Genomic DNA, 16,076 nt, shown 5'->3' on the forward strand with positions numbered 1-16,076 from the left:
TTGAGACAAGTAAATTGTTGATTCGGGTGCCTGCATTGCTGGGCCTGGTTAGCTTTTGCTGTAAAGCTGTAGTACTTTCTGGCATCTAATGCAAAAATCATGTGGCAGAATAAATTTTAGAGGTGATCCTGTGCCAAGGCTGTGGCAAAGTTGAAGAGCCTTTTTGAGGAATTTGCCTTTTGCTTTTCTATGGGGCGCCTCAGAAATGCAGAACGAATCAGTGACACACTGCAGATCACTGCTTATTCTTGGAAGAACGGTCCAATGGCCATAAAGGTTCAGGGTGTTTTGTTTTGTTTTGTTTTTCTCTAAACCACTTCAGAATGGGAAGGAAGAAACTGCATTCGTGGCTCGCTGTATAGTGATTTCTGGGATGGGAGGTCAGTCGAAATGTCACAAATCCATATGTGCTTGGGGCTCTGGGCTGGTGCACCGGTCACTCTGGCGTGGCAGCTGCTGCCAGCTTCTCCGGGACACCAGGCTGTCAGAGCGCCACAGCATGTACTTTAGCAGTGAATGTAGCCCGAAACGTTTTGTTTCATTGATTGGTCTTTGAGGCTGTCAGGCGCTTTGGACAAGTGGTGGGCTGTGACATCTGTCCTCTCCTGTGCGCCTGTCATGGTTTGAGGAACCCACAACAATTTATTGTCCATCAGACAATTATTCTATCACCTGGTGACCCCTCCCCACCTGGGAAGGGGAATTGGGGAAAAAGCAAGGAAACATGAGGGTTGAAATGTAAATAAATTTAATAGGATAAGACTAAATAATTAACATTAATAATACTAAAGAACCAATATCGATCCCGATACCAATACAAAATACCCAAGGATTACACCCAGCCCATTCTATCCGTAGGAAGCTGTGAACTCCCAGCAGGGGACAGCAGACGCCGGACACCGTGAGGGAAGGGCTCAGGCACCGGGGCAAGAAGTTCTCAGGGTGGCGGCCATCAAGGGAGAGAGACAACTTCTCGGCAAACTTTCTAATTTCTACTGAACGTGACGTTCGTGGTATGAAATAACCCTGTGGGCAGTTTGGGTCAAGTGCTGGGGATCTCGCTCCTTCTCATCCCCGCACCTGGCGAGCTCAAAAAGACTGAGACCTCGAAACCCACAGCTCATAAACTCAATATTTTCAGCAATTCAGACAGCGCGTGTCTCGCTCTGCCCCCGCGCGCCTGTCCTCCCCTGCACCGCGCGCCCCTGCCTCGGCGGCGGAGCGGCGAGGGCTGGGCAGGCGGGGAGGGGGGCAGTCTCCCCGGCCGCCCATTGGCCCGCCGCTCCGCCCAATGAGGCGGCGGGGTGTGGCGCGGCTCTCGCGAGAGCGGCGCGCGGCCCGTGCGGCGGAACCATGTTGCGGGTGGTGTCGGCGCAGCGCCTGAGGCGGGCGGTGAGTGCGGGCGGGCCGGGGGCGGCGGGGAGGGGGCCGAGGGGGTCGGTTGCCTTCCCTCCGCCCCGGCCGTGTGGGCCCCCTGCCCGGGGGGCAGAGGTGGCGCGGCGCCGAGCTCCGCCGTTGGCCCGCCCGGCGGCGGTGGCTGAGGGGGTGTCCGAGGCCGGGGGGGGAACAGGCCGAACTCCTCCGCTGGACTCCGCTTCCCTGCTGCGCTGTGGCTGTTACAAATAAAGTTGCTGAGGGGACGTCGGGTGTTGAAGGGGCCCTTTCAGTGCTCATTGCAGGCAGGAGTTGAGGATCGTTGTCATAACTTTCTCAGAGTGCTCGCTGTCATCCCCCCTCGTCTGCACCAGTTGAGGAACTGAGTACTTTCCTTACAGCTGAAAAGACTCTTGAAGTTGTTATTGCAAACTCTAACAACGTTACACAGAAATTTTTGGCTAAAGGAGAGGTTTTCTGGGGCTTTAAGAGGTTAACACAGCGTTTCTCAGTCACACGAACTCAGCTGTGCAGAAATGTGATTGATTTAACCCTCACAACCTGTGGACAGAAGCTAATGTGAAATGCTTGTTGCTTTTCCATATTGACCTTCATATTGTTCAGCTGTGAGGAGTGCTGGGCTTTTGAAGGCTGTTTGCTGCTTGATGTGTCATGGTGGCTGTTACCAAATTTAACGACTAGGTGAACTCAAGGTTAGTTGGAGTAGATGATTCATGAAATGTCCCTGAATATCTGTTCGATCTCATAGCACGCAGACACTCCCTCCACTAAAACTGTGTGTAAATAGCCCTTCTAAAAGAGCTTTAAGTCTAGCAAGTTTTTGAGCTCTCCAAGACTTTTACAGATATTCCAGTTCTAAAATTGTAGCTACGGATATATTCATCAGTGTCGGGTACTAAGAATGGCTTAAAAGAAGAGCAAAGGTAGATGAGGACACATGATTTAGTTACTCTAAAATTGATAACTGTTGTAGTCACGGGCATCTTTCAGTTATTGTTAGGCTGTAGGCTTTGCAGAGCAAAGGTCTTGATGATCTTTGGAACTCCTAGAACATATGGTACCACTGTGTAAATAATACTTTACTCTCATGATCACTGCACAATTCAGTTTACTCTCCTGGAAACATGAGGTTGGCTCCTTGGTTATCAGCTATCTGCATCTAAACTCATAAATTTATAAAATAAAGCCAATAAAACATTGTGTGCGTCTTCAGTGTGTGGGTAACAATGTAGTCTGCCAGAGAAGTGAAGCAAACTCCAGTTCAGCACTGCTAATGCTCATGCAGTTCAAGAGTCTAGAGAAAAATAGGATGCAAGAGACCTGTAAGGTATGAGCAACAAGGAAAGGCTGGAGTTGCATGACTTAAAGATGGGAGCACTGAGGAGGAATATGTGACTGCAAGTACACAAAAAATTGGGGCAGAGGTGGGAATAAGCCATTTCACCAGTCCATGGATGGTGAAATAATAACAGTTGGCTTAAATTGCAAGAAAGCTATTTAAGATAGCTATGAAGATTCAAGATAGACATTAAGAAATCCTTTATAGTTGAAAGTATAGCAAGGTTTTGGAATGGGTTACCTAGGAGTCTTCATCACTGGAATGCACTAACAATAAGCTAGACAGATATGTTGGAAATAACATCAATATGATTGCTTTGCATCTAATGGAGGAGAGCTTTGTATGAGCTCCTGAGGTCCCTTCAAAACCTGTAATGATATGAAATCGCGATCATCAGGATTGTCATGCAGACTTTTAGTTAAGGGACATTTTGAGGTCATACACTCCTACCTTTATAGAGCAATGAACAATTAATATATTCCCTTAACATTCTCTGTTTTTTTAATCAGTTTTATCAGATAAGCAAGTGTCTGCCTATTTGCTTGTTCACAGTGTTGTTTTTTTTTTTTCTTTTTTCTTATATGATGCTACCCAGCAGCTTGGGGCCAAGTTGGTTGTAGGTGGATATAATACCAATGCCTTTAATTTTGTATCCAGTTGTTACTCAACCTGTGTTGAAGTTAGAGTTTATCCTAAGGCTATTCATGAAGGGCAAGCAGTGCTAGACTTGGCTGTTTGAAGTCATAAATTAATCTCTTGGTTTCCCTCACTTTGACCTCCACGGTTGCTCAAAAAGCCCAAGCAACAGAGTGAAAGAGTGAAGGACGTTGTGGCTATCTGTTTTGTAAGAAAACTGTTTTGCTTTGTATTTGATTTTCAGGGTTCTGCTGTTGTTTTAAAGGCCCAGATAGAGTAAAAGTTGCATTTGCTTCTGCAGTATGGTTTTTTTGGAGGCAAGAGTTGCTTTAGAGTTGGCTTAAACAAAATAATAGTTATGTTCTTATGAAGCTGTTGGAGACCTTTAGCTAAAAGTGGTCTTAACTGACAGGTTTTCTTTCTCACTTTGTAGTGTAGTATTTTACCATATAATAGCTTTTGAATAAAGTGAAATTGTTTAATTTTTAGTGATATTGAACAGGTATTCTCATTTTGTCTTTACAGTGTTTTGGGGGGACCCACTTTTCATAGCTCTTGAGTCTTTGAGTTCCTGTGGATTTGTTCAGAGTTTTCAATTTCTTGGTGTTTCTGAAAATGGTGGATTTTATTTCAGTCATCTGTATCTCATGATGCATGTGTGGGTTTTTTTTTTTTATTTTTTAGCCTGAGATAACTCAGATAAATAGGTTTAATAGGCTGAAACACACCTTTCTCAGGAAGTACTGGGCTACATTTGTACTCTTCAGGAATACTTTGTATATATCCTTCAGTCGGTATTGATAATCTCAGACTATTAACTTTTAAAATGTGTTCATTTACCTTGAGTTCACTTTCAGTAGGGTCTGTATTTCAAAGCAGCTTTGTTGCTTTGTTTTTTATTCATGGCTTGCGTGGGATATATCTCAGAAAGTTCATTCTGTATTTCATCTTTCTATTGCTGCTTCAGTTCCTTTGTAATTTTAAGTCTTTACCGTGTTTCCTAAATAAATCCTTATTATGAATGCTTTATTTCTTTTGCTGTTTTTTGCTGCAGTTATAGCTCTTTTTCAGTTCAGGTGCCTTTAGTGTTGTTTTTCTAGTTAGTGTATTCTGGAGTTAAATTGCTGTCGCTTAGACCTCTTCTGTAGCCAGATCTGTGCAGAGGTTCTAGGAGAAGTATAAGCTTTATTGCTAGAGTGCCCTCCTCTCCCTGAGCTTCCCAAATATTTTTCTTCTTTTTTTTTTTATTAAGTTTTGCAGCTACAAGACTGTCTATTAATAGACTTAGGCATTGTTTTGTTGTATAGGAACATTATCTTTAGTAATACCGTAATTCCTAGCTCCTGGAGTCAGTTCTTGGGAGTTTTGCCCAGAGGTAATGGATTTCTATGAGATCCATAATTCCTATTAAGCAGTTCTAAAATTTTTATTTCTGGCCAGTTTGCTTTTACAGCTAAGAAAATCAGCTCTAGAGATACCTTTGTGGGTTTGGTTGTTAGGTGCTTTTGCCTTGCGAATTTCTAGTTTGGTTTAGTTCCCAAAACTTCCAGTGGTTCCTCTGAGGAGTTTGGGAAGCAAACTTCAGTTTCCTGGGTGAAGTTTCTAACAGCCTAGTTTATATTGATGCATGTTTGGAGTATGGGGCGATGTAGAATACACCTGCTGGAGCTCTTGCATTTACTGGAAAGGCTTTTTGCCTGTCCCACCTTTTGTTCCTATGTCTGCCACATGTGTTACTTACAGAGCCGATTTCATAATTCCTGCCTTACAAGGAGCAGGCTGCAGGCAGGCAGCTCTTGACTGTAGAGGCCATTAATACCTGTCTGCTCCCCAGTCTCACCAAGCAGCAAGCAAAGTTTATAACACTCTTGTCTGGAATTTTCCAGCTGTTAATACATATGTTTTGTAGCATACAAGCAGCAAATCCGTACTTAAGAAGTGCTGGGCCTGCTTGTGTGCTGATCAGGTGACCTGTCTACATGCTGAAAGACCAACGTACATTCAGTTTGTGTTGGCGTTGCTGTGAAGAGCAGATCACCTGTGCAAATTGAAGGAGTACTTTGGATGTTGGCCTCATGCATGGGTTTATCTGCGTACAGGTGCTGGGCATGTCCAGATTTCTAATGTTTGACTGGGACAGTAGCAGTGAGTAGTCTCAGTTATTTTGTCTGAAGTCTAGAAATTCAGATCTCATACCTAATTTTTTCACATTCTGCTTGGAAAACATTGCTGAGTTTCTCAGGTGGGAAGCAAAAAGATGCTTTGGGGAAACTTGAGACAATAGATTCAGTGAATCCTTTGGTACTTTGGTACACTGCGCATCTAGGTTAATCTTACCAACTTTTAGTCAGGTTTGCTCTACAGAAAATGCTGGGGGGAGGAACTGGAAACTCCAGACATTTTTCCTTCATAAATGTTTATTTTAGTATAAACTGAATCGCTGTCCACCAGAGAGGAAGCTTAGATGTTTCTGCTGTAGAGGGAGCATAGGTGCCTAGCTTCAATTTATATCTAAACCTCAGTGATGCAAATTTCCGGTTCTACTGGTTGCTGGCAGATGTGTTCATAACTTACTGGCGTGCTTGAGAAGCCACCCAATTGCCCAAGTTGGTAGGATGTTTAATTGTAATTTATTTCTTTGGATAGCCTGATTTTCCAGAGCTTAGTTTGCACCAGGAACCTTCTGTGGCACAAGCGCTGAGTGCTGTTCCCTCTCAAGGCATTGTTTTCAATAGTTTGGTGGTTCTGCCTGTCTTATTTCTTGTCTTTTTATCCTTGCTGTCAGCTGGTTAGGGTTATACTCAATCTTCCTATTTTATCTAGGCTTGAAACTAGACATCCTGCCCAAGTACAGGGGGAGAAATCATGTCAGTGAAATAATGGGCTGTTCTAGCACACGTGCAGCTGGTCAAGTTCCTTCATTAAAATAATATGTGTCCTCTCTGTTGACTCATTGCAGAGTCTCAGTTTCCAGGATCGTATGTGGCTGGATGAATTACCCTCTGGTTTTACTGCAGAATCTTTGTTACAAAAAACAAAAGTCAGTTTGTTTTTGTTTTGTTTGTTAAAAAAAAAAAAGAGTTTACATTTGTTAGTATATTAAAATTCAGATTCACATAGGAATCTTATTTGTCGTCCAGGGTTTTTACCCAAGATCTAGAATGTGACTTTTATTTTAAATCTGGTCTTGTCAGAAATGCCTTCAGAAAAGTCATGCATGTAGCCATAAAGTGGCCTTCCAGTGTGCAGTTCCCACAAATATAAAATGTGTGATTATCAGTTTAGAAGTAACACCTAGTTAGTGATGTAATATGCAGTCTGCTTAAGCAATGTCCATTGCTCTTACTCTTCTTGGCTAAAAAAATTATTTCTCAGTTTAGTCTAGAATTGTTTGGCAGAATGATGTATAGCTCCTCTGGTGGTGCAGTACTTATTTAGGGAAAAGATCACAATATAGTCAGAATTGAGTGCGTGTTTAAAATGCATGCGGTTCCCTTTGGAAATTTGAAAACTTCGAATCTTTTGGGAGCATGGTCCACTTTACCCTGTGACATGACTATAAATCATTGGAAAAGTGGGCTTTTTGCCACAAAAGCATGGATTTATTCTTCAAATGGTGACTAAAATCTCATAACTTTTATTGCAAATGATGTGTGAAACATAATCAAAAATACGGTGTCTGATCTATATTGGCAATAAATATTTTGTTACTGGCAATTGGCTTCAAATGATCTTAGACTCTTTAATCATAACAAGTAACCTTAAGCATAAAAGATGAAATGCAGAGCACTTCTACAAGAATCCTTATTGTTTTAATCAAAATGAAAAATTAGGATCCTGATTCTGCAAAAACTTATCTTTGCATTTATATTTTTACACTGTGATTAGCTTCAGGGAAGTCCTTGGGATTTGCTTCCTCTTTGTGAAGTTTAGTAGGTAGACTTTGTGTGGTTGAAGTCCATATCCAAATTTTAGCCGCTCAGACTTCCTGAAACTTTTTTTTCTAGTTTAAGTGGTGGTTAAGTGCATATTTGGTGTGAGGGGAGATGGGGTCAGAATATATGTTTGAAAAAGTAGTATTGGCTGTGCAGTCTTTAGCATTGTGTTAGTGTTTGTGCCTTGGTCTTATTAATGAATATATTTTGTTTTCCATGTGTTACATATTACATTGATCATAACACGAGTCTGAATCCTTTATGTAGGATAAACAAAGACTTGAAGGATAATATTCTGTTTCACCCCAAACCCTTTCCCTACCCTAATATTAGTCTCGGAGGTATAGCACTTTTTCCAGGTTCACCTGAAAATTAGAGAGGAAAGTCTCAGAGCTTAGAATATTTTGGTTTGGTTTCATGGCAATTCTTTGCTGTTTTTCCCCCTCCCTCTTTTTTTCTTTCATTTTTGCTTTAGAAGTTAAAGTCTGTGTGGACGGTGAATTGGTCAAAAATATTATTTAAGGATCATTAAATTGTGGTAGACTAAGTGGTCAAGTGTCAAATGTTTTACAGGAAAATAGAAAAAAAAAATCCTGATGTTTATCAACAGTTCTATTAGTGTGATTTCAGGCTGTGAGCCCTTGCTGCTTAATTGTCATCCTACCACTGCATGCAATTTTGGCTTTATACATAACTAATTAAAAAAGTGTGTTTTGTAGCTAGATTTTGGCTAAAACCTATAGTAAAAAAAAAAAAAAATCAAAAAAACCCCCAACCAAACAAAAAACCAAAACAAAAAAAAAAAATCAAAAAAACCCAACAAGTAAATATTTATTTGCTACCATTGGTTTCCTTGTGTCTTAGTCTTGCTGGTCTGATCTTCACTTTTTACGGTACTTAGTTAAGTTGATCAACTGAGCCTAAATATAATGTATTAAATGTTTTTCTTAATATTGTTCAGTATTTTCTTGTGGAGATTTTAGTTTAAACACAGCATGTTATAAATATGCTGAAGTCAAGCAAGTTTATACCTTTTTAGCACCTTATTTTTTCTGCCTACCTAATAAAAATTATCTAAATTTAGCCTATTTTGTTTGACAGCAGTGTATTACAGTCTGTATAATTGATAACTTTCTGTAAAGCATTGGATGTTCTTGGGAACAGTTTTTTACTTGAATGCTAAGTATCAAACTCCTCTCTATCTCTCTTTCTGTTTTTTAAAGGCATCGCTGCTCCGGAGGTTTCAGAGTACATTAGTCATAGCAGAACATAACAATGAGACTCTTACACCCATTACACTAAATGCTATCACTGCTGCAAAACGTCTTGGAGGTGAAGTTTCTTGTTTAGTAGCTGGTACCAGCTGTGACAAGGTAGGAAATGCTGTTTTTCTGTGAATGAAATAATGAACGCGGTGAAACAATACTTGATGCATCTTGGTCAGCCTGAAAAATAATCTGTAGTGAAGAGGAACTGTGCCAGGAATTGCTAATCTGCCGGAAATGTCCTGCACTTGAACTGCTTCTCTTCTGAAGTTGAAAATATGGGTATAGATTTCATTTCACATGGGAGAATATCAATATCAGTTGTTAGAAGCTTAAGCAAGCAATTTTTGTAGGACTAAAGGACAATTAACTCTTAAAACAATATTTCCCTGTAAAGTCTGAAAGACAAATACTGCAGTGCTAAGAACTTGGAAAGAAGCTTGCACTCGTCCAAATGGAAACCAGCAGAACTGAAACAGCACTGTGACAAATAGGGCTTCTGAGCACCTTGCTTTTGCTAGTCAACTACTAGTAGCAGAGCGAGAGTGTGTTTGCAACCTAAAATTCTGAAATTAGTGGTTCTTGACTTTGTCATACAGCTCACGTCTAAAAAAGTTTCTTGTATGTTAGCTGTTGTATTGTTAGTCTAATTTTTATGTGCAAGATCTAGAGACAATATAGTTAGTACATTAGTGACACTTTTATTCTAGCATGATATACTCTTGTGTGAACAGTAAAAGTACAAATAATTATGCCTAATATTTTTCATAGTAGGCTATTGCTTATGAATTGTTATTCTGAAAGCAATATGTAGTATCTCATGCAGGAGGCATACTTAATGGTAGCTAATTCACAAATAGGTGGAGAAACCTCAGTGGCTATTCTAAACTAAGACACAGGTAGTCGAGGTAGAGACCTGGAAGCCAAGAAAATGTAAACAAATTTTTTTTAAAAAGAATTGCCTGATATGTCTGTCTTTGAGTTTCCTTATTCTTTGGCACTCGCATAGTAGAAAAGTGATTGGGAATGATGTTTAGTACTAAGTATAGGGTGTCTGTTTGGCAATGTATGTCATGCTGGGAAAAAGTACTTTACAAAAAATGAAGGTTGTGGGGTTTTTTTAAAGTTTCTGTATTGATAGGGCAAAAAAGCCAGTTACTCAAACAAATATTCTATAGCAGCTATTAGGGAATTTTTGTTTATTTCCTCTTGTTAATTTTTGAGAGTAAACTGATACTCAGCAAACTCAGTAGAACTACGCTAGTTCTGGGGTGATGCATGTGGTCTCCAGACACTGCTGTCAGTCGTCTTTTCTCTGATCTGCAACAACCCTTTTATCATTTAAACTTCACTTCTGCAAATATAAAGAAAAAAAATGCATAAATAAAGAACTGAAAATATACATCACATCAGTAGGCAGAGAGTCCGCTGCAAACAAAGGATTGCTCCTAAAATGTGGACAAAGATCATAACATCGCTGTACATTTGTATTTGCATTGTATGCTTGTGCGGTACATATTGACTGATTTAAAAGAAGGTAGGATTCGTTTCTTGCTGATTGTATCAGAATACCGAGCAATAATCCTCAAGTGTGATTGTTATCAACTGTTGTAATAAATCATGAGATCATTGTGTAATCCTGCGTACAGGAGGCAAGCTTTCCCGTGTCTGATTTGCTCTGTAGTTTTCTTATTCACAAAATTCATTTTCATTATCCCGTAAGGCACGATGCTGTGAGTTGGAAGATCTGCATTTTGTTCCATTCTAATCTTGAAATTCACATGCTTTTGTGTTCCAGTTTTAACTGATCTCTAATCTGTCAGCTCTTTGCAGCAGGGACTCTCTCTTTTTATTTGTTTGTGGTGCCTGTTACAATACAAACTAATAATAATTCATTTGTAATCATAGGTAGCACAAGAAGTCAGCAAAGTTCAGGGTGTTGCAAAAGTTCTTGTGGCTCAGCATGATGCATACAAGGGATTTCTAGCAGGTGAGAGTAGTTCTTACCTATTAAGCAAAAGAAATGGTATTTATATTTGTGATTTAAAATAAGATAGTTGTAAATATTGAGCAATATATTTTTATCCTCAGAGGAGCTGACTCCCTTGATTTTGGAAACTCATAAAAAATTTAATTACACCCACATTTGTGCTGGAGCATCTGCCTTTGGGAAGGTAAGTAAATCAAAGTGCATCAAAATTTTCTTGTAGAAAAGAGACAGAGACGCTGTTGTAAGTAAAGAGTGTGAATCAAATGCCTGAGAGAGGTCAGCCATCGACTGGTTTGAGTTTTTGAAAAATGTTATAGTAGTTTGCTTAAGAGGTCATTAGTTAGAAACACTGATTCATGTCTGAGTTTTATTATGGGCTGACTTGACAAAGGAACAGTATAGAAGAAATACTTAGTGGTAACCAGCTAGTTCTACGTACACAAGGCAAAATGTACAATAACACAAAATAGATTAAGCGATCTGAAAGCATAATGAAAATTGTAAGGAAAAGTACAGTAAACTGAGATTTGCATGCTGAAATGAAATGTGCAGACCTATTGTAAGCAAATTCTTTTTTGGGGGGGGAATTGCATCTATGATGCAAGTCATGTAAATTGAAATGTCTGTAAAAGACATTACATTTACATGTAAAGACAGAATAATAATAATAAAATAACACAGATCCACATCCTAGCAAAGATGTTTATTAATGAAAATACAGTTTTTAAAAACTTGTTTGTTAAGGAGTGTCTTTTTAAGTATGCAGAGAGCCTCAGCACTAACAATCTGGTCAATGTTGTGGTGCTGCTAAATTAGAGAAAAAGGATACTTCAGAAATGTTGCCGGTGCGGGATGAATAATGACATCAGCCTTCCATCTGACTACTTTCACTTACAATCAATGTCAGTCCGTATACTTAAAATTTTGCTAAGAGAAATCTTTACATACCTCAAGTCTTAGGGGTGGTTTTTTGTTTTGGTTTTTCTTTTTCTTTTTTGATCTGCAGTGTCTTAGTAAAGGGTAATAGATTTTGTTTTAAAGCTTACAATTCCATTTTTGAGTACTTAATGTGAGTAAAGATTTCAGAACTGGGCACTGTGTTGTACCAGATTAGGAGGGGGACAAAAAGGAAGCAAAGCTCTTGCTGTCATTAATTTCTTCATGATACATGTTGCTCATTTTATCCTCCTTCCCATTCCTAAAGGTGCTATGTAATTTTTTAGAGTCAATTTCAGAGCAGGAGAATATAGATTTTAATATTAATTTTTAAAATAATATTTTTTTGGCTTTTGGGTGGAGAGTGCAGGAGTTTTTTGCCTATTATCTCTGGTAACTAGCTTCCAAAAATGCTTTTTTTTTCCTTGAAGTGCTAAGAGCTCAGCAATCCATAATTGTCAATTTTCTGAGTAAATTGCATCTATATTCAGTTTCAAACTATTGAAGCAAATAAGCCTCCCAATTTAAGATATCGAATTAAGGGTTTACTTACAGTAAGCCTCATAAAATGTCTAATGTTATTAGAATAATGGGATTTTATTTGGCTGCTAAACCTATATGAGTAGCCCTACAAAAATCTTACAGTTGTATGTGCCACTTTACTTACAGACAGTATTATATGAAGTTAAAATCAGGACAGCCCGCATTCTTTTGCTGACCATGTGCATTTTCTTAGCATCTCCTTTGCTAACTTTTCATCTTTCACTTCTAGAATCTTATTCCCAGAGTGGCTGGCAAGCTTGATGTTGCCCCTGTTTCTGACATTATTGAAATTCAATCACCAGACACTTTTGTGAGAACTATCTATGCAGGTGAGTAATCAGAAAAGGTTATGTGGTATTTGTGCAATAAAGGACCCAATATTGATAACTTTTCTACATAATCCTGTGGTTAGAACCTTGCAATACAATAGGGATTTTCACTTTACAATCTGAATCGCTGTGGTTCATAAAAATGAAACCTGGGGATGGACATGATGCTCCGTGTGTGGGAAAGCAAGTAATCCCAACAACTTTGCTACCATCAGTTAGAAACCAGGTCTAGCACTTTAATTAGTAGAATTTGGTGATGTCCTTTATACATACTGCATTTCTTTGTTAATGTACTTCTGATCAGATTTTGTAAAACATAAGACATTAAGTTAATTGTCCAGCTTTATTTAATATGACTTGCATTAGTTCTGATTTAAGATACTGCAGGGTTATTTTTCCTAATTATGAAGACATTGAACTAATTCTTTATAATATTTAATTGACTTTATTTGCAATTCTTTTTTCAGTCTTGTTTCTCTAATGCTTGTCTGACACCATGTTTTAATTTAGATATGGGCTTATTAGCTTATGTTTCTTAATTTTACTGTACAAGATTGTACCACATGTACCAACGTAGTATTACATTTCGAGTTACATTACCAGAATGCGGTTTTGTGTTGCACTTTTAAGTTGCTTCCCAGTAATTCACAGTTTCAAGGTGACTTTGTTTATGATTAGCTGGTGTTGCAGCATTTTTCTCTGTTCCTTGCCGCCTCCAGTGTGAAGTAGATACCTTATGTTATATATTATTGAGAGAAACATGATCCCGCGGATACTTGGGGCAGGCCTCATTGTCTTCTGTTCTGATGAATTCATGCAACAGGAGAAAAGACCTACTTTGAATTATAGACACTCTTTATGTTTAAGGATGACACTTTCAAAGTTGGGGTTTTCCCCCCCCTTCTGAAATTTAAAAGCTCTTTCATAAGAGATGATTTAAATGCTCTGTATCCTTTAAAAATAGAGGATTTGTTAGCCTACTTCAGAAATATGGAGCTAAAAAGTAAGTTAAAATATTTGTAGGCTACATTTACTAAGTGCGTAGGTTTCAAGTTTTAGTCATCTAAAACTGCAATTTTGAAAAGTAACTTTCTGAATGTTGCCTATTCTAGTAGAACTGCTGATGTCTTTCTGGTGTTAGTTTTATTTGTTTTTTAAAAGGCATAGTATGTCTGATATTATCTTCTTTAAAAATGTAACGTGACCCTTTTCTTTTTTTTTTAGGAAATATTCTTTGCACTGTGCAATGCGATGAACCGATTAAAGTATTTACCATACGGGGAACTTCTTTTGAGGCCGCACCAACAAGTGGTGGTAGTGCCAGTTTAGAAAAGTGTGAGTATTTGTTCTCATATTTTGTTGTTTTGTATAATAGAGTTAAGTTTTGTTCACTGCACAGTGATGTTTTGCAGAAGTATTTGTCAATGCAAACTGATTGTCATAATCAGAGCTTTATGCTTTTAATATGGGTAAATACAGGCACGTTTTAGTGATGTCTGGTAAGGGAAGATGTGGATTATCTGCTCACTTGCTACTTCCTTGACCAGAAATGGAGATTATCTGTGCTGAAATCTGTGCGCTCATTTCACTCGCTGCTTAAGGCTCTGCCACCACAATCTTGAAACTTTTCCTTATTTAAAGTTACAGCTGTTCGAATAGCCAGATTGGCTTTCAAAGCAAGATGGTGCAAAAATAAAAGTGGCTGGCTGTCCACAGTTTTGGTTTAATGGGTCGTATTTCAATTAAGACAGGTCATTACAGTGTCTAGCTGAATTAGTAGCAGTTTAAATTGATTTGAGAATGCTTAGTTGTTGTTTTAGATCAGTTTTAACTAAATGAGTTTAAATTATTATTTTAATGAAGCCAGTGTAGCTTTGGTAATAGATAAATCCAGTCACAGAATCACAAAATGGTTGAGGTTGGAAATGACTTCTTAAGACCATCTAGTCCATCCCCCCCGAGCAGGTTGCCAAGGACTGTGTCCACAGGCCTTCCGTATGTCCACAGATGGAGACTTCACAACCAATCTGGGCAACCTCTTCCAGTGTTTGATCACCTTACTCTTTTTTGCTGTAAATCCAGCAAAGGCAATCATTAGTAATGTGCTGTGTGTGTGTTCCAGTCCTGGTATTTCTCTGGATGGCTTAGTGCCTGCCCCTGAACCATCCTGTAGTTCCTAACGTCTGTGGATGTTAGGAAACAAATGCTACTTGATGCTTAAGATTAGCGTATTGCATTGTCTTTGCACCACTTAATTGGCTTGTTTGCCTGTCTTAATAAGAACCACACTTAGTATGCTGGGTTGATATCACTGTATTACTTATACATCACGCCTTCATTTTAGTGCAGCTTGTACTATAGGTTACTTAAACACAACTAACGAAAAGAGGCTTGTAAATCAGAGCCACAGAGCAATTACAGAGAGTAGCTAAAATCTTTGGTAGAATTGGTTATAGAGTGAACTTTTGCATTAAATTTAAGCTTAGATTTAAAAGGTTGAAAATACACCATTTATCCTTTTTCTTGGGGATGTTTTTCTTCATCTGATGAATGCAGTAACCCCTCCACCGCCTGTTGGCCTGTCTGAATGGATTGAGCAGAAGTTGACAAAAAGCGATCGGCCAGAGCTTACTAGTGCAAAAGTGGTTGTATCGGGTGGTAAGTAGATAATACTAAAACTATGTTATGTTACATTTAAGTAATGGTACATCTTGATTAAATAGTATCTGTAGCAGAACATATATGTTATAATGTTATATATATATTATAATGTGATACGTTAAGAAAAAATTATGATGTAATTCTGAGATACGACATAGGGGCCAGTGGTGACGCACCCAACATGTATGTTGTGTTAAGAGGCAAAACATGAGTTTAACATATGCTAGTAGGCTTTTTGAGAATATTGTCATATTTGGTGAGTCTCTAAAATTGTAGCAATATGTAGTGGGTTTAGATCCAAATCTGTTATGTTTAAAATTATTGCTAATCATTACAGGCAGTCCAAACATTATTATGTAATGGCTTTAATGATTTTAAAAATCATTATGTTTGTATTCTGCTTTCAGGTATAAAGTGATGGACTGTGATTTTTACTGTATGCTTACAGCTAAAAAGTTATTCTGTAGTTATCCCACTACAGAGTTTTGTACCTAAAGCCAGCAGAGGGAGCACAAATTAGTAAAAAATCCCGTTTCCTTGATTTCAGAGAATGATCTTGATGGTGCAGTGTGCAGGAAGTAAAGCAGACAGAGTGGTTTATACATATGAAATAATAATATTAATCACAAAGACAAAAGCTAAATCCTCCAAATAGTGAATTCTATTTAGTAATATGTCCAGAAATACCCTATGCAGGCATATGTTTGTGCCTTCGCAAATGCAAATACTCATACAGAAAGTTTATGTAGGCAATAAAAAAATCTTAAAGCACATTATGTTCTTCTTTCTTTATCTTTCCTTGTTCTTAACTTTTAAGGGAGAGGCTTGAAGAGTGGTGAAAATTTCAAGTTGTTATATGATCTTGCAGATCAGTTGCATGCTGCAGGTAAAGCTTGTTTTCATTCTCTTTTTTTAACCCTGGTTATTATAATTTAAAAAGGTCACATTAAAAATGATGTTCATCTTAAGTCTTTTATTCTCATGTCTCTATCAAATAAATTCTTAAAATCCTGTTAGTTTAGTCATAAAGTTTTGTCTTGTCTTGTC

General features: G+C 38.4%; 1 protein-coding gene across 1 annotated transcript in view; it reads left to right on the forward strand.

Moving 5' to 3' along the window:
* The first annotated feature begins 1,280 nt into the window (after positions 1–1,280).
* ETFA (electron transfer flavoprotein subunit alpha) overlaps positions 1,281–16,076 on the forward strand; it is a 32,415-nt gene continuing 17,619 nt past the window's right edge. The window contains exons 1-8 of the mRNA XM_063347371.1: positions 1,281–1,392; positions 8,529–8,678; positions 10,479–10,560; positions 10,662–10,744; positions 12,269–12,368; positions 13,593–13,703; positions 14,925–15,026; positions 15,847–15,915. Coding sequence (XP_063203441.1) covers positions 1,354–1,392; positions 8,529–8,678; positions 10,479–10,560; positions 10,662–10,744; positions 12,269–12,368; positions 13,593–13,703; positions 14,925–15,026; positions 15,847–15,915 — 736 coding nt within the window. The 5' untranslated portion in view covers positions 1,281–1,353. The remainder of the gene's footprint in view (positions 1,393–8,528; positions 8,679–10,478; positions 10,561–10,661; positions 10,745–12,268; positions 12,369–13,592; positions 13,704–14,924; positions 15,027–15,846; positions 15,916–16,076) is intronic.

This window comes from Chroicocephalus ridibundus, chromosome 9, assembly GCF_963924245.1.
Source record: "Chroicocephalus ridibundus chromosome 9, bChrRid1.1, whole genome shotgun sequence".
In the NCBI taxonomy this organism is placed as follows: Eukaryota; Metazoa; Chordata; class Aves; order Charadriiformes; family Laridae; genus Chroicocephalus; species Chroicocephalus ridibundus.